General features: G+C 40.4%; 1 protein-coding gene across 1 annotated transcript in view; it reads left to right on the top strand.

Moving 5' to 3' along the window:
* The first annotated feature begins 324 nt into the window (after positions 1 to 324).
* The window catches only part of ST6GALNAC5 (ST6 N-acetylgalactosaminide alpha-2,6-sialyltransferase 5), a 175584-nt gene continuing 152447 nt past the window's right edge, over positions 325 to 23461 (top strand). The window contains exons 1-2 of the mRNA XM_019448842.2: positions 325 to 585; positions 1421 to 1651. Of these exons, the coding sequence (XP_019304387.1) occupies positions 571 to 585; positions 1421 to 1651 (246 nt within the window). The 5' untranslated portion in view covers positions 325 to 570. The remainder of the gene's footprint in view (positions 586 to 1420; positions 1652 to 23461) is intronic.

The raw sequence follows: 23461 nt of genomic DNA, 5'->3' as shown, positions 1-23461 counted from the left end.
TCCTGACAGATTTCCCCATGCTAGGAACACAAATGCAAAAGCTATAAATAGGGCTACTGACATTTGCACAGTTGACTTTTTATCAAAATTACAAAACAATTTAGTTTGCAAATTTTCAAATGGCTATCATGTTCAGAATCCAATGGGGTTCTCCTTCGTTTTTACTTGATGACTTCATAAAAGATAAATAAGCCCTCGGACCAATAGGTGGGTACATTGGCACGGTTAACTCTCTCGCCCCAGAAATTCCACTCGGCTGAAAAGATTATTATTTGGGGGCGGGAAAGGGGGAGATGCAGAGGTCTTTAGGACCCAGCAGGCGGCGGCAGGCGGCAGTTGTGTAGATCACTGAGAGACTACGAGGGTCCGGTTCAGTTTTAATTCTGTCTCTAATCTCTGCAACAGCCGCTCTTCCTGGGTCCCGCGGCTCTCCTACCCACTCAGCCGCGGCTGGCAGCCGGGCGAAAATCAGAGCCGCCCGCCCCCCCATCACCCACCATGGAAACCCTCCAAGAAAAAGTGGCTCCGGACGCGTGTGCCTGAGGATTCCTCACAAAAGAGGTGCCCAAAATGAAGACCCTGATGGTGAGTCATTTGTTGCAACTCCTCTGAGCAGAGGCGGGGACCCCGGGACGCAGCGTCCCCGGGGCGCGCGGGAGAGCTCCAGGGCGCCTACCCCTGCGCCGCGAGGTCGCCTGTTACAAAGGGACAACTTTCCACCTGCTCGGTGCCCCCTTCCGGTTCCCTGGTTCTGCCTGGCTCGGAATCCCAGAGCCGGGATGGGAACTCGGGTTGCCTCGGCTCCTGGATCTCGGGAGAGAGGTCTGGGGCCCCACGGAGAGCTGAAGAAGCGGTGGAGGGGTGGGCGCATGGTTCGGGGGTGGAGGATACCCAAAAGCAACAGCCTGGCAAAAACTAAGAGGGGCGGGGAGGGGGGAACATTTGCAGACTTTCTTGGTTTTCTTGTCGGATTTCAAACTTGCAAAAATCGCCGAGGTAGAGCCCCGCGGGTCCAAGAAGGAGAGGGTGCAAGGGCTAGAGGTTCCAGCAGCGGAGCTGGTGGAGGGGGCCCCTCCTCAAAGTGCGAGCCCACCTCTGCCCTCGCGGCCGGCGCGCTTTCCCTCGTGTAAGCTGGGCGCCGCGCACCACCTGCCCTCTGCCGAGAGATCTGGGAGGTGGCGTCCGCCGAGAGCAGCCACGCTCGGGAGCATCCCCTGCCGTGCGCGAGAGGACGGTGCCTCTCCTGCCCCGTGGCGCGCGCGCCGGGGGCTGGGACCCCGGCCACCTCCTTCCAGCCCCGAAACGCCGCCCCCCCCCCCCCCAATCGAGCGTCTGACCGCCTCGCGCGTGTCACCGCCGGCGCGCTCCTCCGGGTTCGGCTCTCAGCAGCTCCCCTCTGCTCTCTCCCGCCCGCCCGCAGCGCCATGGTCTGGCTGTGTGTTTAGCGCTCACCACCATGTGCACCAGCTTGTTGCTCGTGTACAGCAGCCTCGGCGGCCAGAAGGAGCGGCCCCCGCAGCAGCAGCAGCAGCAGCAGGCAGGGGCGACCGGCAGCGCGCAGCCGTCGGCGGAGAGCAGCCCACCCTCGAGACCCCGGATCCCCGCGGCACCGCGGCCGTTGGACGGATACCTCGGCGTGGCGGACCATAAGGTGACAGCTCGCTCGCCGGCGCGCGCACCACCCAGCATGGGGATCCCGCACACCTGAGCCTGCCCCCTTTCCCGGGGCTGGGAGGCGCCGTGAGTAGGTGCCTTGTGGAGGCTGGAAGGGGGAGCGGAGCCGCCGGGGTGGGGTGGGAGAGTTCCTTCTCGGAATGAATTCCTGTTTGGAGACGGAGGTAAAGTTTTCCAGGGAATAGGGGTGAGATGAGCGGACCTAAAGCCCAGTATCCTAACAGGAACCGGCCCCGGAGGTGAAACCCTCTAAGCCCCAAAATTGCAGCTGCGGGGGTGGGTGCTGGGTTCCTGAAGCGTCGGGTTTGGCAGCCCAGTCGCGCCCTTGCTGGGAGGAGAGCCGGCGATGGCGCGAGTAACAGCCTGAGCGTTGCCCCGCTGGGAACTGGTGGGTGAGTGACTGCCAGTCCTCGGCCGCGGCGGCTCCTGCTCAAAGATTCCCCTCTGATCTCGGCTTCGGATTGCTCTGGGAAGAATTGCCACAGCCTTGGGGAGCGGTCCCAAGGCAGGCGCGGAAGGCTGGAGGCACAAACTCCGCTTCCATTGGCTTGAAACTCATCGTTGAGGGCCTGTTTTTCTCTGCCTTCCGAGAAGCCGTTGCATGGCTTGGCTAATAATTAATAAGATGGATTTTTAAAAATTGAGCCTCCTTTCCCCCAAATAATAAATCTCTGGTTTCAGTGTGAGAAGCCTCTGGGAGAATTCTAATCAGGTTTCCTGATTCTGAAAAGATATTTTAATACAGTTTAAATATATTCCCCATTATTTGAAGCTCCTAATATGTTTTTACTAAAACACAATTCCATTCTGTATCTGCTCTATAAAGGTTAGAGAGTTTCTTGAAACCACGCAGCTCTTCTGCTTTTTGTATTACTAGATTTTATGGTTATGAGCCAAAGTAATATTTAGCAGGCGGTCCTTTTGCTTGAGAAACAAAGATTGGCCTTACCGTGCATGAAAAAGTCAAACTTTTTTTTAAGTGGCAGTCAAAATATTTCCACTCATTTGTGCAATGCATACAGCCAAAAGGATTTTGGAGGGTCAAAAGGACCCAGGGTTGGGGATCTTTGGATACTTGTGGGGAAAAAAAAAAAACAAAAAAAAAACAAAAAAACCATGAAACATGGATGGATGGTTAGATAGGTAGACTGATAGGTATAATATATAAGAAATGCTAGATATAAAACAGCACTGTTAGGGTGCGGAGATGAGAAAGTTCACTGTCCTGGAAGGTTTAAGGAAATTCTCTCTGAAAAGGTGGAATGTGTACTGGGGAAAATTTGGGGAAGCAGAAAAGAGGAAGGGATTTCATTAGGAAGTGATTTGGAGGTGGGGGGAGGAGCTGGGGGTAGAATCCTAAAATCAAAAGTAGAGAGGGTCATTAGTTTTATAATAACAGCTTCAGTTTTCTCTTGGAGATGTTGATTGATTACACCCTTTATATCTGTATGTGCAAAAGCAACCCATAAGGGCTAGAGTTCTAGAAAAGTTTAGACATCTGCTTCTGACTGGATGGATGTGGTGTTTATGTGTAACTGGTATATGATGAATTTATTGAACTTAGTGGATTTTCATGGCTGTTGTTTAGTGAAAATGGCTAGATAGCTCTTGCGAAGCTTTGATTAATGGGGTGTGAAAAGGTAAATTTGCTGAAAGCTTTGATCTGCCTTTGGGAAGGTATTCCTAATACTTTCCTTTCTGTGTTCTCCTGCTGGACAGACACCAGCTAAGAACATTGATAGCATAAGGCAAAATATGATTCCCTCATATTTGTTTTCAAAACAGTGTCTATTTGCACAAATATATTATTGGATTCCATTTTCAATGTTTCAGAGCCTTATTTCATTACAATGAAAACCAGCCCTTTTTGGGAAGGAATGTTGAAACTCCCATATGGGAATTTGACATAATCTGCAATAAAGGGTTTTATAAATTGTAAAGTTGTTATATGAATGATAAATGTGTGTGAAAGTCCTTGGAATTCTTAGCAGAGAATTATAAATGTGACCAGGAAGGTCTCTGCATATAATTAATACCAACGGCATTCTTTCCTAGAAAACCAACATCTCACCAAATTCCGTACTCAAAGGATCAACAGCGTTTACCCTACCCCAAGCAAAAGAACAAATGCAAATCTTAAAGTCTATGCCTTCTCTCCAGGCATTATCCCAATTGTCCCACTGAACTAAATATAAACTTCTACTCAAAATGTAATCACTTTACTGTTACTATCTAACTGACTGGAAATTGGGTGAAGTTTCATTTCTGATGGCTATAGGGAGGTATATGTGTAACGTGTATACGTCCTCTCCAAAAGTTGCTGTTTACTTAGGTTTACTTGGGATCTTCCTATAGTCTTGCTTAGGCAGAGGTAGAAATTTTTTAGAATATTGCTAAGATTTTTTTCTCTGATTTACAAAGAATGAAAGATTTTCTATTCTTACTATGTTGCTAGATGATACCCTGATTGCTTTTTTTGTTTTTCCACGCTCATATCAGGCCTTAGAAAAATTATAGGATGTGCCGAATGTAATGACCACCAAGGCATATGCTACTGCATATTGAATCAGAATTCCAACAGACTTTTTATTTGCTGTTGATTTACAGAATCTGGAGAGAGTTACAGATACCATTTAGGAAAATGTTCACATCTCCATGGCTGGAGGTCCCAAAGTCTGATAAATATGTAGTGTTTATGTTCAGTTACATGATGGTATTAACATTATAACTCTAAGATTAAATTCAACAGGTGGTCCTAATCCCCAGCACCTGAATTTCACAAATCACAGCCTGTCTGCAATGATAGTCTTGTCTCATACGGCTGCAGACTAAATTACTGTTGAGATTAAATCACTATGTGCTTTTGTTGAAAGACATGCTGCAAGTCAAGCCAGTGATGAGCAATGTGTGTTGAAGCTTAAAATATCACTTTCCATGGTCATATTCTCTACTTCCTCGTTCGCAAACGATGTGAGCTGAAATTGTAATTCCAGTGTGACTAAGTGAAGGCTACTTGGAGTTTCTTGTGATAATGAAGACATTTCATTTTCTGTTAGATAGATTCTTTCTCTTCATTTCCAACCCTTTTCCCCAGACCTTTTCCCACAAATGTTTCACCAACTCATTTCAATCTTGTTACATGTCTGTCACTGCAGCTACTGTATCTGTATCCTGCCATTACTATGCTGGTCCCCATTTTTGGAAGCTACTGATTTCTAACCAGAGCAGCCAGACACAAGCAAAGAAGACAATTTTCACGCATTTGGAAACTTGTATTTAGAACTATAATCACGCTTAAGTGTGCATTTGTGCACGCACACACACACACACACACACACACTAAATCAAGCAACCTTCACAGAAAAACTCCAATTTTTCCAGCAGAGTGGAAGGGGGGCATGGAATGCATTCTGTTTCCAGCCCGGATCTGGTCCGGGTAGATAAAGTCATTTGCCATCTGGTGGACCCTGTGAAATGAAACTATGGAGCTGATTCCCATTTCCAATGGACACGAGCCCTTATCACAGAAGGCCCACTTGTCACCTGGGCTGCCCTTTTCTAAGATGGCTTATGAAAGAGCAGTGATCAATGGGGTCTGAAGCTGAGCTGCTATCTCCTTGCTTCAGTAGTAGCTCCCAGGAATGGATTTTACACATACTAATAACATGCTTGTCTTGGTTCTTTCCTTCCTTAAGCACTGAGTTATTCAGACAAAACGAAACTGCTTGGAGGTAGCAGTATGTTTGCTTTTAATTCACGGATGTCCAGTTGGAGTGATAGGACAGGTCAATGCAAGAGTTGAAAAATAATTCCAAACCAGAAAAAAAGGCACATACCATATAACTTACTTTAGGATTGTGGCATAAGCATTCTTCCTTTAAAAAGCATATAAATTCTCAAATACAAGGTTGTCCCATTTATGAGATTCCATTTTACAATATTTGAGGCATCCAATCAATGATAGATAATTTGGATCTTAAATTCAAAGTGACCTAAATTTTGGTGCTCAAGTACTACAAAATGTAATCTGCCAATGGTGATGAAACCCTGTTATCACAAATTGTCAACCAAAAAGAATTATGAAATGAACTGTTTTTCATGGGTGAGGAGTTGCAGTAATGTGGTTGCCTTTAATAGGAGAAGTGCTCATATAACACTTATTGAAATACATAATCTTCCTTAATTTTGAGAGCCAGAAGTATTTCTCCAGCTTCCCAAGGAGTAATGCCAAGATACTCCCATACCAAAGCCCAGACCACACCTGGTAAATGAGTCTGAGCTGGTTCCCTCTCCACTTCTGGCCATTGTGGTCTCCTTGCTGATCCTTGAATCCTCATTTTGCCTGAGGACCTTTGCACTTGCTGTCCCCTCTCCCTGGACAGCTCTTGCCCAAGATCTTTTACATGGGTGGCTCCTTCTGGTCGTTCAGTCCTCAGATCACATGTTTTCTTGTAGACCATACTCTTTAAATAGCTCAATCCTTAATGGTCTTCTCTATCATATTAGCCTCTTTTATTTTCCTTATATTAGTTAACAAGGTCTGAAAGAATCTTAAAGTCTCCTTGTCTATTGTTTGTCTTCCCCCCCAAGTAGAATCTAAGTGCTGTGATAGATAGCAAAGTATTTGTACATCTTGTTGACCAGTTTAACTCCAGGCCCTAGAATAATGCTTGTCACTTAATGAACACACAAGTATTTATTAAAGGAAGGAAGAAGGCAGAGTGTTTGGGGAAAGGGGGTTGTGGAGAGGGACAAAGCTACCTCACCATATGTAAAGTCCTTCCTCTGTAAGAAACATCAATGGAGTCCCAAGGACCCAGCATGTGTATCTCATCTTTCCTACTTTGGTTTACCACTGCTACTACTGCTACTACTACTACTACTAATAATAATTATGGGAAGGAAGATGAAGAAATGATTTATAACATAAGAGTCTTTGGAAATGAGATTTGGGAGTTCACATTTTAACAGTCTTCCCTTTCAACTCTTAAGCACATTAAAGTTTGAGAACCATCATTTGAAATGTTTTTAATCACCATATGTAGTTCTGTAGCTAATTTGTTTCTGGGTTTTTGAACGATTCATAGCCCTAAGTAAATATTCATTGAAGGTCTAATAGTTGCAAAATTGGGTATTCTGGAGGAAGAACACGGTGCCTACCATCAAAGAATCTTTGATCTAATTGGAGAGAAAAGACAAAGAAGCAAAAAAAGTTAAATAATAAAGCAAGTGCTGAATAATAATATGAAACCAGGAAACAATAAATCAAGGCATTGACACTAAAAAGGAGGCAATTTCTGTGATCTTTCTCATCTATAAAATAATTTAAATACTATTCTTAGTTTAGCAGTTATAAAACTTTCAAACTATAATTTCATTTTTTAGCCCTGTTTTAATATATGTGTGTGTGCTGTCTCTTTCTCTATGTATAATATATGACATGCAATGAATACTTAGTAAACAATTTGGATATCAAAGCAACTTCAGAGTGGATAGATTTTAAATTGAAAATGTTCAATCTGTTTATGATTTTCCTTTGGCATGGCATAGGGCCGCCTGGATTCTTGAAGAGATCTAACTTTGTTACCCTGTTCAATGGTCTCTGTCACATATGGTGACCATGTTTCCAAACCAAATCTCATAACTCATGGTATGAGAAATTTGTGTTGGCCACAAGACAGAACATTTGCCATCGGATCTGTCCTGGAAACATGACATCTACTACACAGGGGATTTTCCAAAACCCTCAGGGTCAAGTGGCAGTGCAATCGAATTCTTGTCCTACGAATGCCGAGATGAAGGAATATTGAAGATGAGAAAAGACTATGAGAAATTAAAACTCATCATTAATCAACAAATCATTAAAACCTCTTGTATATCTACTATATACTCTTCGAGCTGCAGTGAATGATCGTAACTATAGAAAGACAATGAATGAGTATTTCTTAAATAATAATATTAGTCATGCTTTGTAAGCCTGATTCAAGAAAAGAATTCCCATGGGAGTAAATTTATGATTAAATGACTGATTAAAAACTTGAGGGTGGGGATACTTATGAGATGTACTCAGATTCTTCTTCATGAGCTGTTTTAGTCCTAAACTCTTAGTCTAGGCTTAGGACAAATAAATATTTTTATTGCATGCTCTATTCAATTAGGGTTTCCCAAATAAAAGTCATAGGCATGCATATTCTTTCAGTTTAGACAGCATGTCCACAGGGAAGCCTTCCCTGACTTGTAGCCCAGGTGAAATCTGAGCTGTGTGTTTTGTCTTCACAGTCAGGATCCCATGATAATACTTATTCCAGCTTATTGTTATTTCTTGTCTAAAATTGTCTGCCTTCCCTGCTCTACGATCAGAAAGTCTGGGGCTTTTTTTCCTCTTTTTTATCATTGTAGTCTCAGCCTTTAATATAATGTCTGGTATATAAAAGGTCTTTAGTAAGTATTTGTTGGATAAATGAGTATATCTATATAAAGATTTTAAATTACTTCTAAAATAAGCCCATCTGAAAATTTTCTAACCATGTGGCATTACTGAAAAGGAATATTACATGTCGTAAATACGAATCTCTCCTGCCACCATTTGTAGTTCTGTAACTACTGCATTTCTATGTACTTGAGCTAATCAGATCTCTTTGAATTTTGAGCTGGAAGGAAACTTGAAAATTACCAGAAGGAATTCACAAGTGCTCGTGTGATTTGCCCACAGTCACCGGTGAGTGGCAGAGCTGGGGCTACAACGTGGGTCTCTGACATGAATGTCATTACCACAAGGAAAATTCAGTGCCAATATATTCTAAGCAGTGACTCAACATTATTTGAACAGAATTTATTAAAAAGAAGAGCCTAGGCCTACCCAGTTATTGGAAAGAAATAAATATTTAAACATCTTATTATTCTGAAATGAATATGAGAATATGCCTCTGGATAGTTCAAAAGAGCTTCCACCAACCACTGGCTTAGCGATGGGTTCTCTAAAGGCTTCATAAAATGCGTGGCACCCATGTAATTGGAACAATTGGCAGATCTGAGTGGGTTTACCTTTAAAAAGTAAACCAAGCCAAAAAGAGCGCCTTATTATTCGCAGAAAATGTCATGACCAGACCACTCATTTAACTGAATTACCTTCTCCACAGGGGAAGAAAGCATCATCAAGAGACTCAGTTAACCAAGTGTTTGAAGCACTGCCATTCTGCAAGTAACCATTAACTCCTCCTAAGTTCCAAGATGTAATACTTACTCTGAGGTAGAATTACATAAGGCAGATAAGAAACCGTTTTACCCATAGTAGGGAAAATTAACCTTGATAGTTGTTATAGTTCAGTATGAAAACGAAGCTTTTTTTTTTATTATATTCTCTTTAAATGGCTAAGAAGGTGTCCGTGTAGTATTCCTGGGAATGTCACAGAGTCTGAGAACACTCTGGCAGACTGAAATGTAGAGTTAAACCATTTTTTTAATAAGAAAGCATATTCTGGAAATTAATTGCACATATGGGACCTCTCCACTGACTGAACTGCATTATTGCGTTTCTAATTTACAGATCTGCTCATATTCTTCGCATGCCTCCAATGGCTTCCCATTGCTTAGAGGATCACATTCAGACTCCACAGGAAGTCTCACAAGCCCCAACAGAGTCTGTCTGGCCTAGTTCTCCAACTTCACTTCCCCCCCGCCCAAGTTGTACACACCCAGGGAACACATCTTGCTGTCTCATGCTTCCCTCCATCATGGAATGCCCTTTCTCCTTTTATCTGCCAGGTAGAGAACTAATCATTCATTAAGATCCAGCTCAAGCATCTCCTGCATCTGCTTTCTAAAGTTTTCCCAGATGGAACCTCTGTGGAGAGTAGATCCCACATTCGCTTATGCCAGCCTTGCATTAGTCAGTCAGCTAGTCAATCATACGTTAGGCTGGGTACCTACTGTGTATTAGACACATGGGAGGGAATGAGAGGAAGGACCTAATCCTGACCACAGGAAAATCACAGCAGAGGAAATATCACAATTACTGTATATTGGTAAGTGTTAAAATATTCTCTGTATCTTATATATGCCTCTAATCACAATATTGTGATTATTTGTCCACATGCATGTTTCCCTGACTACACTGTACCTTTAAAAAAAATTTTTTTAATGTTTATTTTTGAGAGAGACAGAGCACAAGTGGGGGAAGGGCATAGAGAGAGGGAGCCACAGAATCTGAAACAGGCTCCAGGCTCTGAGCTGTCAGCATAGAACCCTATGCGGGGCTTGAACTCACGAGCTGTGAGATCATGACCTGAGCCAAAGTCGGACACTTAACCGACTGAGCCACCCAAGCACCCCTACATTGTACTTTCTTGATGCCAAAGAATATAATTTAATTCATCCTGGCATGTCCAGAACCAAAAACTGTATCTCATACATGTCAAAACTAAATAAATCTTTGTTGAAAGTTGATGAGCAGAATCTTGTTGTAACTGTATATAATAGAAAGAGATTTGAACAAGAGTGGCTAATAGACTCACTAGTCAAAGGAATGGGCAGAAATGATAAGTAGGAGGCAAAAGGATTTCACATATGTGGCATACATATCTTTAATTTTTGGTTCCTCTTTAAATACAGAGCAGCATCTGCTAACACTTCAGAGTGGTAGACCAGGTGTTGAGATCTAGAATGCCCATGTTTGGGGACATTGACAGTATGGTATCATGGGAGTCAGGGGGCCATACCCAAGCCTTTTACTTGTTACAGGCTCTTTGGCAAGTTCTGTAACTTCTAGGCCTGAGTTAGTCTGTGGAAGAGGAAGAGTTAAATTAAATTCATTACCTTATTTATTAAATAATATTGTGTACGTATCATATACTTGGTTTTGTGGGAGAGCCCAGGATGCAACAATGAGTAGATGTGATCCCTGACTCCACAAAACTTAGAGCTATTGAGGGAGGCAGATAAACAGACATGAAATTACCATGCAGGTTAAGATATCAGTATTTGCATGCTACAGAGGTTAGATTTTGTCCTGCAAATTTTGAGGAAGTCTTTAAGGGACTTAAATTGGAGGAGTGACTCCACTCAGATGTGTCTTCCAATGGATTACTACCATGGTTTCGGTGTGGCACAGGTCAGAGCATTTCTGAATGAGAAGAAGAGGGCCAGTTAACAGACTGTTGCTGCAATCTGACTGAATGATGCTGGGGGCCAGAGGGTAAAGAGACCGTAAGTTCCTGTCCAGCCTAAGTTTTTGTGATTACCCACCCCAGCCTGTCAGTGCCGACAGTCTGGATGCAGCTCTTGAACAGCCGGTTTGTGGTTCAAGCTTACCTCTCAGTAGTTAGCAAAGAGAGTTGGGGGGTGATCCCAGAGAACACTCCAACTTGGTTTAATTTCCAACCTTGCTGTGTATCTAAATACCATACACTGACTTGAGCAAAGCAGTGGTGTTATGGTTAAGGATAAAGCAACCTCTTTTTGGAGACGCTATAATGTACACTGGCCACAACAGGAACTAAAGGTCCCACCTGCAGCACAGCCAGGGGGGTGTGGCATAAATGTGTAGCAAGAGACTATTGTTTAACAGTTCTACGGGGGGAGACTTGATTCTAGAATGACCATGTCGAGTTGTTGCATGATGAATCTTACCAGGTATAGATCTGTTGGAAGTATGGGGTAAAGAGTGATTTCTTCCTTCTTTGTGGGAAGAGTTACAGAGTTACAGAGAGAGCCATTGTCATTCTTCTAAATCACTTAAGTTTGTTAACAACTTCTACGAAAACTCAAATTTCTATGTCATTTGCATCAGAAGGAAATTGGCCATAAGTTAATGTAAAATTTGTTGAGAGGGAGTCTGGTTCCTAAATCAAAAGCCCTTGGGAGCTGGGGCGCCTGGGTGGCTCAGTCGGTTGGGCGGCCGACTTCGGCTCAGGTCATGATCTCGCGGCTGTGAGTTCAAGCCCCGCGTCGGGCTCTGTGCTGACAGCTCAGAGCCTGGAGCCTGTTTCAGATTCTGTGTCTCCCTCTCTCTGACCCTCCCCCGTTCATGCTCTGTCTCTCTCTGTCTCAAAAATAAATAAATGTTAAAAAATTAAAAAAAAAAAGGCTTTGGGAGCAAATTATCTATCTATCTTCTATCTATCATCTATCTATCTATATATCCACATATGTCTGAAAGAACTCTTTTTATGGGGCCCATATATGGGGTGACTTGGGAGTGTCTCACCAGCCAGGCTGTTGTCAGGGATTTCCAAGCTGTCTGTCATTACCCATTACCCATAGTGTTTCCACTCTCTATTGTAAATTATAAAGCCGGTTCATTTCATTTTTACTTCACTAGTTTAAGTTTTGAACAATCAAAGTGCAGGAAGTGGTAACATTCTTCCTGTACTCCAGAACAGGGAAAAGGGAAAGAGGATTGTAGGAATTTGTGTGTATTCACTATCAATGCCCCAGCCAGACTGAATGAAGCTTTGCTTTGATGCTCTAGTCATCAGTAATCCCTTGAAGAATTATGCCCATTATTTTTATTAACAACTCTGTGGTTTGGGCTCAGTTTGAAAGGTGATGAGTTGATCTGGGAAAAGATTCCTCTGCATCATCCCTGCTGTAGCGTGTTGGAAAAGAAAAGGGAGAAGAGAGCCAGAGTGCTGGTTCTGAAAAACAAACTTTTTTGTTTGTTTACAATGCACAGTTTGTTTGTAACAATGCACAGTTGTAAATGCATTTATATTCATTGGCTTCTCAAAGTGGCAAAAAGTAAAAGGAAAATAAAAATTATTTATAAACCTGCCACCAAAATATAACTATTATTAATAATTTAATGTATTTCCTTACAGATTTTTTAATGCATATCAGATGATAACAGATGTGCGTATATATGACATTTTAATGTAATTCCTTCCCATTTTTTTATTGTTTCCTGTTGGGTATGTGGGGTCTATGTCTGTATTGTTTTAACAATATGATGTTATCAGTGGTATACAGGAGGGCATGAACTATATATACCATTAGGTGCTTACCTTGTTTAGTAGCTTAAAACCAAAATATATTCCAATTAGAGTTAGAATAGTCAGAAAATACATCTTGATAATTGTGCTAAATTTTCCACTTATTAATCCGAAAGTGTATACATCCCTCTTCTAGCTTAAGATCTCCATTCTTGGGGCGCCTGGGTGGCTCAGTCGATTAAGCGGCCGACTTCGGCTCAGGTCATGATCTCGCGGTCAGTGAGTTCAAGCCCCGCGTCGGGCTCTGTGCTGACAGCTCAGAGCCTGGAGCCTGTTTCAGATTCTGTGTCTCCCTCTCTCTGACCCTCCCCCGTTCATGCTCTGTCTCTCTCTGTCTCAAAAATAAATAAACGTTAAAAAAAATTTATATAAAAAAAAAAGATCTCCATTCTTTCCCTCTTGTTTACAGTCCTCCAGCGCTTTTAAATTGTGACAATGCCTCCTTCCCTACCTTTCATCTCCCGCCTGTTTGCTCAGCTACAGAATGTGTTCCAGAATTTTTAAGTTTTATGAATCATTCCCGGTAGTCCCTTAATCCTTCCGGTCACTTTTCTCTAAATTTCCTCTAACTCGTCCACAGCTCTTTCGGTGGCCATAGCCTGTGGCAAACTCATATCGGCTTCCAGGATACAGAAATGATGGCTATCTTCATGGTAACTGAGTGGTTTCTGTTCAGATATATGTCTCCTGTTAGGCTTTACTTTCAGGGCTTCAGTCTGTGACTTAATTCTCTGTCCGTGTGTCATACAGACCTAATTCCTTGTCCATATACAGTGCAGGTTTACTTTGACATAACTGTATTTCCTAAAAAAGAAATTTTACAGCACAAATAATTATAGTTATCACCTTTTCTTAGTGAGCACTTTTTTCTGTATTTTTCATCCTTTAGTTTTTACAAAATTCCTGTATCCTATTTTTAATCCTTCCGGTCATTTTTCTCTAAATTCCCTCCAACCTATCAACAGCTATTTTGGTGGAACAGCCTGTGGCCACCTTATTGAATTTGGTGCCTGTTCTTCTTGACTGTGTTTTGTACTCAAAGATGTCTCTGAGCTACTCTTTATTTCTTACATTTTTCAAGTATGTGCTAGCTGTTATTTCTTGATTTTGGCATAAATTCAGCTCTCCTGTTATTCTTCCAGTCCACAGGTGGAATAATTCTGTCATTAGAGACATCAGGACCTGCCTCTACTCTGACGGCCAACTGGCAGGAGATATATTTTATACATCTTGGTTGGTGGTTTCTCAAGTCTGAGAACATGAGATCTTTGCCAACAAGCCCTTTATCAAACCAGTCCTTGGTTTTTCTGCCTGAGTTGTCTCCTCTCTCCTCTAGATTAAGGCACTGAATCCTTCCCATCCATTTTTAAAAACATTTTTATTGTGGTGACATATGTATATCCTAAAATTTGACATTTTAACCATTTATAGCTATACAATTCAGTGGCATTAACTACATTCACAGTGTGGTCTGCCATCAACACTACCTATTTCAAAAACTTTTCATCACTCCAAACAGATTCAGTAACCATTAAGCAATAACTTTCCCATTTTTCCTTCTTCCAGCCCCGGGTAATGTTCATTCTATTTTCTATCATTAAGAATTTAGGAAAATTCTAGATATTTCATGTAAGTGGAATAATTCAATACGTGTCATTTTATGTCAGCCTTATTTCATTTAGAATAATGTTTTCAAGTTCACCCATGTTGTAGCATGCATCAGAACTTTGTTCCTTTTAATACAAATCAAAACTACTATGAGATACTACCTCACACCTGTCAGAATGGGTAAAATTAGCAACACAGGAAACAACAGATGCTGATGAGGATGGGGACAAAGGGGAACCCTCTTACACTGTTGGTGAGACTGCAAACTGGTGTGGCCACTCTGGAAAACAGCATGGAGATTCCTCAAAAAATTAAAAATACAACTACCCTACACCCCAGCAATTGCACTACTGGGTATTTATGCAGAGGATACAAAAATACTGATTCAAAGAGACACATGCACCCTGATGTTTATAGCAACATCATCAATAGCCAAATTATAGGGGTGCCTAGCTTGCTCAGTTGGTAGAGCATGCAACTCTTGATCTCAGGGTTATAAGTTTAGGCCCCATGTTGGGTATAAAGATTACTTAAAATTCTAAAACAACAACAACAACAACAACACTAGCCAAGTGGAAGGATCCCAAATGTCCATTGACTGATGAATGGATAAAGAAGATGTGGGGTGTTTGTGTGTATACATACATACACACAAACAATGGAATATTACTCAGCCATCAAAAAGGATGAAATATTGCCATTTGCAATGATGTTGATGGAGCTAGAGTAAATTATGCTAACCAAAATAAGTCAGAGAAAGACAAACACCATATTATTTCACTCCTGTGTAATTTAAGAAACAACAGATAAACATAAGGAAAGGACGAAAAAAGAGAGGGAGGCAAACCATAATAGTCTATTAACTGTAAAATTAAAAATAATGATTTAATGTTTATTTATTTTTGAGAGGGAGAGAGAGAAAAAGAGACAGAGTGAGAGTGGGGGAGGGGCAGAGAGAGGAGACCAGAATCTGAAGCAGGCTCCAGGCTCTGAGCTATCAGCACAAAGCCCCACGCAGGGCTCAGACTCAGGAACCGAGAGATCATGACCTGAGCCGAAGTCAGAAGCTTAACCAACTGAGCCACCCAGGTGCCCCTGGACTGTTAACTATAGAGGAAAAAACTGAGGGCTGCTGGAGGGGAGGTGGGAAGGGTGATGGGCTCAATGGGTGATAGGTATTAAGGAGGGCACTTGTGATGAGCACTGGGTATTATATGTAAGTGATGAATCACTAAATTCTACTCCTGAAACCAATATTACACTGTATGTTAACTAACTAGAATTTAAATAGAAACTCAAAACAAACAAAATAGAACTTTGTTTCTTTTTATGGCCGAAAAATATTTTAGGGTATGTATATACCACAATATGTTTATCCAATTATCTTTTAATGGACACGGGTTATTTTCACCTATTGGCCATCAGGAATAATGCTGCAATGAACATTGGCATTCTCATTCATTTTTTGAAGTACTTCCTTCCTTTTTCTGTCTTTTTCCATCCCCATGGAAACACCTGAGTCTCTAGCTCCCATCACTGCACACTTGTACAGACCACCTAACTTCTAGCTGTTCCTACTCCCTTGCAATAAATAAACAAATAAATAAATAGATAAATAAATAAATGCCATTAATTGCATTGATTATATTTCTTTGTCTAAAAATAATGCAAACGTTTTGAAAAATAGAACGAAAGGGAAATTTTTCCATATTCCTAATACTTTGGTGTAAATATGATATAATTTTGGTTTACTTCTGCCAATTTTTTGCATTACATTTTCTGTTTTTTTAAACCAAAATGTGAAGTCCACTATGTGGGTTTTTTTTTTAGTGCATGTGATTTTTAAGACCGTTTTGTTTCCATTTGCTGATATTGAAATAGTCAGTATGATTTCCTTTGCTTAGCATTAGCTTTTATATCTTTTTTCCATCCTAAATTTTTCAGTCTTTCTGTGTACTTAACATTTTATGTATGTCCAGACCTGCCCATAATATTTGCAGAGCCTGAGGCAAGAGTACAAATGGAAGCCCACAGACCTCCTAATTGCTTTAGTCGATAATTATGTCTGCATTTAGGAAAGATTTTCAAGTTCAAAGGTTTATTTGACCTATTGTAGTTAGGGATTTGATTAGAATCATTCTCTTGGTCATGTTATTGTTTGATCAATATTAAATCTTTATTAAATAAAATGTGTGTAATATCATGCTGGAGAATTTTATGCAGGTGGTGTTTGATAGAAGTCTACCCACTCAGGGGCTTCTTGGGTAACTGACTCTTCATTTTGGCTCAGGTCATGATCTCACAGTTGTGCGATTGAGCGGCAAGTCAGGCTCTGCTCTGCCAGGGAGCTGGGAGCCTACTTGAGATTCTCTCTCTCCCTCTCCCTCCACCCCGCCCCTGCTTGTTTGCGCTTTCTCTCTCTCTCTCTCTCTCTCTCTCTCTCTCAAACAAGAAATAAAATAAGTCTACTCACTCACATTATCTCGTTTTTCAAAATGTAAGCAGACTACCTCCTTGAAGATTTTGTGTTCATTTTTTTCAGATTCTGCCCTCCCTATGAAGTTTCTTTTCATATGTTCTATTTTATCACTATCTCAAATTCTTATTCTACTCTCTTTCCCCCCGTACACAAACTCAAGCAGTGACCAGCTCCATCTTACAACCCACACATCTTAATGACATTTGAAAGCAGAGTGGTGTTTTGTTTCAAAGACAAGGCAAGAGGGGCGCCCGGGTGGCTCGGTCAGTTAAGCGTCCGACTTCGGCTCAGGTCATGATCTCACGGTCCGTGAGTTCGAGCCCCGCGTCGGGCTCTGTGCTGACAGCTCAGAGCCTGGAGCCTGTTTCAGATTCTGTGTCTCCCTCTCTCTCTGCCCCTCCCCTGTTCATGCTCTGTCTCTCTCTCTCTCAAAAATAAATAAACGTTAAAAAAAAAAAAAAGACAAGGCAAGAAATGTGGAGAAGCACTTTTTCTGGGGTCTGAATGGTGTTAGACACAGAGTGGAAGTTTATGATTGTGAATAATGCTATGACAGAATGACAGAGGTGCCATGTGGTCTTTCTTATAATTTGTGCATTGTTTGTGATAAGCTGTGTCCTTTAAGCAGTGCATCTCAAACATTAATGTGCATATGAATCAGCTGAAGGTCTTAGAATCCAGGTTCTGAATCTTTAGGTCTGGCTTGGGACCTGAGAACCTGTATTTCTAACACCCTGTGATGCTGCTGCTATTTGTCCAGGAACCACTTTTTGAGTAGCAAATCTCTAAAGCACAGGGCCCAAATCAGAGGTCCCATTCATCTGATATTAACAGTAATATGAATAGCATATAACAGGAATTTATTTTTTAATCTAAACTTACAATCACTGTCTTTTAAGAGTTAAGTTTAGTTCTTTTACATTTCCTGTGATTTTTGCTATATGTTACTGATATGTTGGAGGTTTTTAGTCTCAAATATTGTCTTTCTATTTGTCTCTTTTTCTATGCTTTTTTCCCTCCCTTTCCTTTTTGCCCTTTGGATTCATGGAGTTGGGAGATGGGAGGAGGGTTGTCCTTGTCCCGACCTTATCCCCTCTTATTCTGTTTTTTAACCTTCTGTTTTTTAACCTATAGGAATGCAATTCCCAACTTTTCAAGAGTATAACCTATACTCTTGATATTTATTTTCTTAATGCTATACTTGAAATTTTAACATGCATGTTTACCAAAGTCTTAAGTTAATTACTATCTTTATCCCCTTTACAGACAATTCAAAGACTTTAGAATACGTTAACCGTGGCTGGTTAGCTTGAACACTAATCGTACGTACCATTTTATTGAAGTAGTTGAGTTCTCTTTTTTAAGCCTAACAAATTGGATATTAGCATCATTGTTGTTTTTGTGTCAGATAGTCCATTTATCTGCATATTACCAATTTCTTTGCATCATTTCTTCTTGCAACTTAGATTTCCATTATCCTTCTTCCTGCAATGAATTTTTTAGAACTTTGGCTGATGAGGATGCTTTGGTAGTAAATGCAGTTTTAGTTAATATGAAAATATTTTTATTTTGTCCACATTCTTAAAAGCGAATACAATTACAGATAATTAATTATTTTCTCTTGCAATATTTTGAAGACTCAATTCCTGTGGTTTCTTTACCTCTGAGTGTTGATATTAAGCTCTTTGCCATCAGGCTAAGTTTCTACATTTTAGGCAATCTTTAAATTAAATTATCTTTAAATATATTGCCTGTTCTTCATTCAATCTCTTCATTATATTTTATTTACTTGTTTCACTGTGGTACATTCTGGATAATTTCTGATTTTTCACTTTGCTAATTCTGTATTCTTCTGTGTCTAATCTGTTACTTAACACATCCACAAGGATTTTTCCCAAGTCATTTCTAAATCCCCCCCCCCCCCCCCCAAATCATCCTGGTCTTTTTTCATAGTGTATTTCTCTTACATTCATTTTATTTCAGTATTTGATAACTCCAATATCTCATGTCACTGGAGGTCTGAGCATTTTTTGTTCTAATTTTATTCAAAGGAATTTATGTATTTTGTTTGTGTTTGTGTGGGTGTGTATGTTTATCAGGACTCCCATGTTTATCTGGACCACGTCTGTGGGAATCCTTAGTGGCCTATGTTGAAAATGTATTCCTCCAAATACATTTGGAGAAGCATTTGCTTCTGCCAGACTCCTGGGGGCCCTGCCAACTAAGAACCACCACTTTAATTAAGCCTCACCATCTGTATGACATGCCAATAGAGTGAATGTAAACTACAAATCTGCATGATTTTTATGAATCGTGGAGGAAGATTTTTTTTTTACCACCTTCACCCAGGCCCAAGGACAGAAAAAACAGGTACTTTCCCTGTGCTACAAGGTTTTCTTTTGCAAGTTCACCCTTCCCTTGAGCATTACTGGCCTTCCAGGATCTCCCATCCTTGTTCAGGCTCAAGGATGTGCCTCCTACTCCTCCATAGGACTGTTGAAATCCAGGGCTCCAGGTGAAAGGATCAGCAGATCCTAGGAGCATCAGCTGCCTTCAGTGCCCACTCAACGTGCTAGATTTGTACTCTGGCTTCATCTTCAATGTCTGTGTATTTCCCTTACTTTCTCATTAATTCCCTTAATGAAAACAATTTTTACACATTTTATCCAACTTTTCAAGGAATTTTGTCTGAGTGCTTGTACCAACAGCAAATTTAAAAATGCTATTTTTAGGGGCGCTTGGGTGGCTCAGTCAGTTAAGCATCTGACTTTAGCCCAAGTCATGATCTCACAGGTCGTGAGTTTGAGCCCCGCTGCCATTGGGCTCTGTTTTGACAGCTCAGAGCCTGGAGCCTGCTTCCAATTCTGTGCCTCCCTCTCTCTGTGCCCCTCCCTCACCTGTGCTCTGTCTCTCTCTCTCTCTCTCAAAAATGAACATTAAAAAAAATTTTAAATACTATTTTTAATTGATATAAATTAATGATGGTTAATTTAGAAAAGCAGAAGAATAAAATTAAAATCTCCAGAAATTTTGTAAACTAGAGATAACATACCATTGTAAAAATTATGATATGCTTTTTTAAGGTTTATTTTCTATGTACATTATTTTCACATAGATGGAATTATACCATGTGTATCAATTTAAGCATAATTAAAAGATATTCACAAGTGGGAAAGTGGAGGATTATGTATAGAGGCTGGCAGCAAATAATGCAAAGTCTTTCCAAATAAAAATCTCAATTCTCCTGTCATCCAGTGTAAGTTTTAAAAATATAATAATTCATCATACATATTTTAAACAATAAAACTCTCCACTATGAAGACTTCTATTTGTGGAAGTCAAAAATATTTTTGTTTAGTAATTCTTTTAGCCCCATGTCCCAACCATATTTTTATGTTCTGTGTTGGAACAGAAGAGTATCAGTAATTGATTTAAATGGTCATCAAACATGGCAAGAGATTTCATCTAAAGCATAGACTTAAAAAAAAGAAAAAAGGATCTTGTTTTGTGAATGGAGTAAAAATCTTTTTTCTTTTAATTTTTTTTTAGCATTTATTTATTTTTTGAGAGAAAGAGACAGAGCGTGAGCAGGGAAGGAGCAGAGAGAGAGAGGGAGACACAGAATCCAAAACAGGTTCCAAGCTTTGAGCTGTCAGCACAGAGCCTGATGCGGGGTCAAATTCATGAACTGTGAGATCATGACCTGAGGTGAAGTCGGTCATTTAACCGACTGAGCCACTCAGGCACCCCCTGGAGTGAAAATCTTAAATGGAACAACTGAAGATGAACTTTAAGGCCAACCTTACCCCCAAACTAAAAACCCCACAAGAAAATATAATCCATAATTGGATTTCTCACTTTGGATTTAAATCAGAAAAGGGATGACTGTCTTGTCATTTTTGCCCCAAACAAATCATTGTGCTAATTTTTCTTTATCTCATTTGGCTGGAATGTACATATAAATCAATTTTTCAGTAGGAATAGATTGGTGGTTGGAGTTTCTGTTTTCTTGCCTAGGTGACATTCTCAAATGCTTTCAGTTTGGCTGTCAAAAATTCTGTGTGACAAAATTTTTACTTCTGGATTCTCAGCTTGGCACATTGATGGATGCACTAGAACTCTAACTTGGAGCTCCTGATGGGTTTTTAAAAAGCAGACAAGCAAATATTCAATAAATGTTTTGTGATCTGATTAAACTTTTAGTAATAGTTTTATTCATATATAATTCACCCCTTTAAAGTACATAATTTGTTGGTCTTTAGCATGTTGGGAGTTGTGCAATCATCACTGCAATCTAGTTTTAGAACATTTCATCACTCCTAAAAGAAATTATACTCGTTAGCAGTTACTCTTCATTCTTCTCTGCCCCTAGTCCCTGGCAATCACTACTCCACTCCTGCTCCATGGACTACCTTTTTTGGACATTTCATCTAAATTAAGTCATTCAATATCTGACCTTTTGTGACTGGCTTCTTTTGCTTAGCACATTTTTTTAAAGATTTTTTTATAAGTTTATTTATTATTTGAGAGAGACAAAGACAGTGCAAGTAGGGGAGGGGCAGAGAGAGAAAAGGAGAGAGAAAGAGAGAATCCCAAGCAGGCTCTGTACTGCCAGCACACAGCCTAACATGGGGTTCGAACCCACAAACTGTGAAATGATGCTCTGAGCCGAAACCAAGAGTTGGACATTTAACTGATTGAGCCACCCAGGGGCCCCATCACTTAGCACAATTTTTAAAGGTTCATTCACGTATTAGAACTTCTTCCTTCCTTTTTTAAAATTTTTTTAGGTTTTTTTTTAAATTTATTTTTGAGACAGAGAGAGACAGAGAATGAGCAGGGGAGGGGCGGAGAGAGAGGGAGACACAGAATCTGAAGCAGGCTCCAGGCTCTGAGCTGTCAGCACAGAGCCCGACCAGAGGCTCTGACTCACAGACTGTGACATCATGACCTGAGCTGAAGTCGGATGCTCAACTGACTGAGCCACCCAGGTGTCCCAGAAATTCTTCCTACTTTATTGTTGAGTAATATTCCCTTACATGGGTATACCACATTTTATTTATCCATTTATCAGCTTGACATTAGGTTTTTCCACTTTTTGGCTATTAAAAATAAGGAATAATGAATATTCGAGTACAAGTTTTTGTGTGAACATATGTTTTCATTTTTCCTGGGAGTATGTCATAGGAGTGGAATTGGTGGATCATATGGTAACCCAGGGTTTAACCTTTTGAGGAACTTCTAGTTTTCCAAAGAGGCTGCACTGTTTTATAATCTCACCAGCAATGAATAAGGGTTCAAATGTATCTACACCTTTGCCAACTCTTGTTATTGTTCGTCTTTTTTATTCTAATTATGCTAGTGGGTGGGAAGTAGTGTCTCATTGTGGCTTTTATTTACATTAACCTAATGAGACATAGTTTTTAATTTTGATGGTGATAACTGATCTATTGTTTTCTTTCACCATTTGTGATTTGGTGCCATATTTAAATAACCATAGCTTAATTCAAGATAGTGAAAATTTGCTCCTGTGTTTTCTTCTAAGAGTTTTATAGTGTTAGCTCTTTTTTTTTTTTTTTTAATTTTTTTTTTTTAACGTTTGTTTATTTTGGAGACAGAGAGAGACAGAGCATGAACGGGGGAGGGTCAGAGAGAGAGGGAGACACAGAATCCGAAACAGGCTCCAGGCTCTGAGCTGTCAGCACAGAGCCCGACGCGGGGCTCGAACTCACGGACCGCGAGATCACGACCTGAGCCGAAGTCAGCCGCTTAACCGACTGAGCCACCCAGGCGCCCCTAGTGTTAGCTCTTAAAGTTATGTTTGTAATCCAATTTGAATTAGTTGTGCATGTGATGTGCCATAGGGGTCCAACTTTTATCTCTGCATACAGATATCCAGTATCCCAGCACCATTTGTTGAAAAGATTATTCTTTCCCCCATCCACTTAGTTTGATACCTTTGTCAAAAATAATTTGACCACAAATATAAGGGTTTATTTGTGGACTCTCAATTCTATTCCATCAGTCATTTTTTATTTTATATATATATATATATATATAGTCACTAGCTTTTACATGCTTAAGACTGACATGGACAATGATTATCAATGGTCATAGGAAAGAATCATGGTCGATTATTTCCAAAGGTCTTGTGAAAGTACCTGTGCAGCTGAGACTTCATTTGGTTTATATAGATCAAGCATAGGTCTGCTTTGTACACTATTGAGTAAATAGTTAAAAGGTTGTAAAATTTCTCAGGTCTCTCAAAGCTCACACTTGTAGGAAGCTTGATTTCACAACTTGTACATGACAGTCTCGAATGAAAGTACTCCCGTGAGAGTGTTACTATGGACTAAGAAAAAGACTGGGTCTCACTTACTGCTGCTATTGTTATTTAGAGCTTTTTTGTTTCTTGCTGTTGTTTCAAAAGATTGCATTTTACGGGAAGCAGCAAAACCATAAGGTGGATCTTAAATAGAGAGAGCCATGTTTAGGACTTTTGTTTCCTTTATTCATGGTGATTTTCTATTTACCCTGGAAGGCAGTCACCATTACTTATAAGCAGTGAAGACAAATGTGGTTTCTGATACAGATCTTTATGAACAGAGCAAAAAAGTATCTCAAATCTTCCCTTCAACTCTAGAAACCTCTGAATGTATTTTAAATATTCCTTCCACATGAATCTCATTCTTAAAAAAAAACAGTGAATGTC

Source organism: Panthera pardus, unplaced genomic scaffold, assembly GCF_024362965.1.
Source record: "Panthera pardus isolate Hobbes unplaced genomic scaffold, ASM2436296v1 HiC_scaffold_11, whole genome shotgun sequence".
NCBI lineage: Eukaryota > Metazoa > Chordata > Mammalia > Carnivora > Felidae > Panthera > Panthera pardus.
The sequence above is the reverse complement of the archived record's forward strand: the minus strand, read 5'-3'. Positions and strand labels throughout refer to the sequence as shown.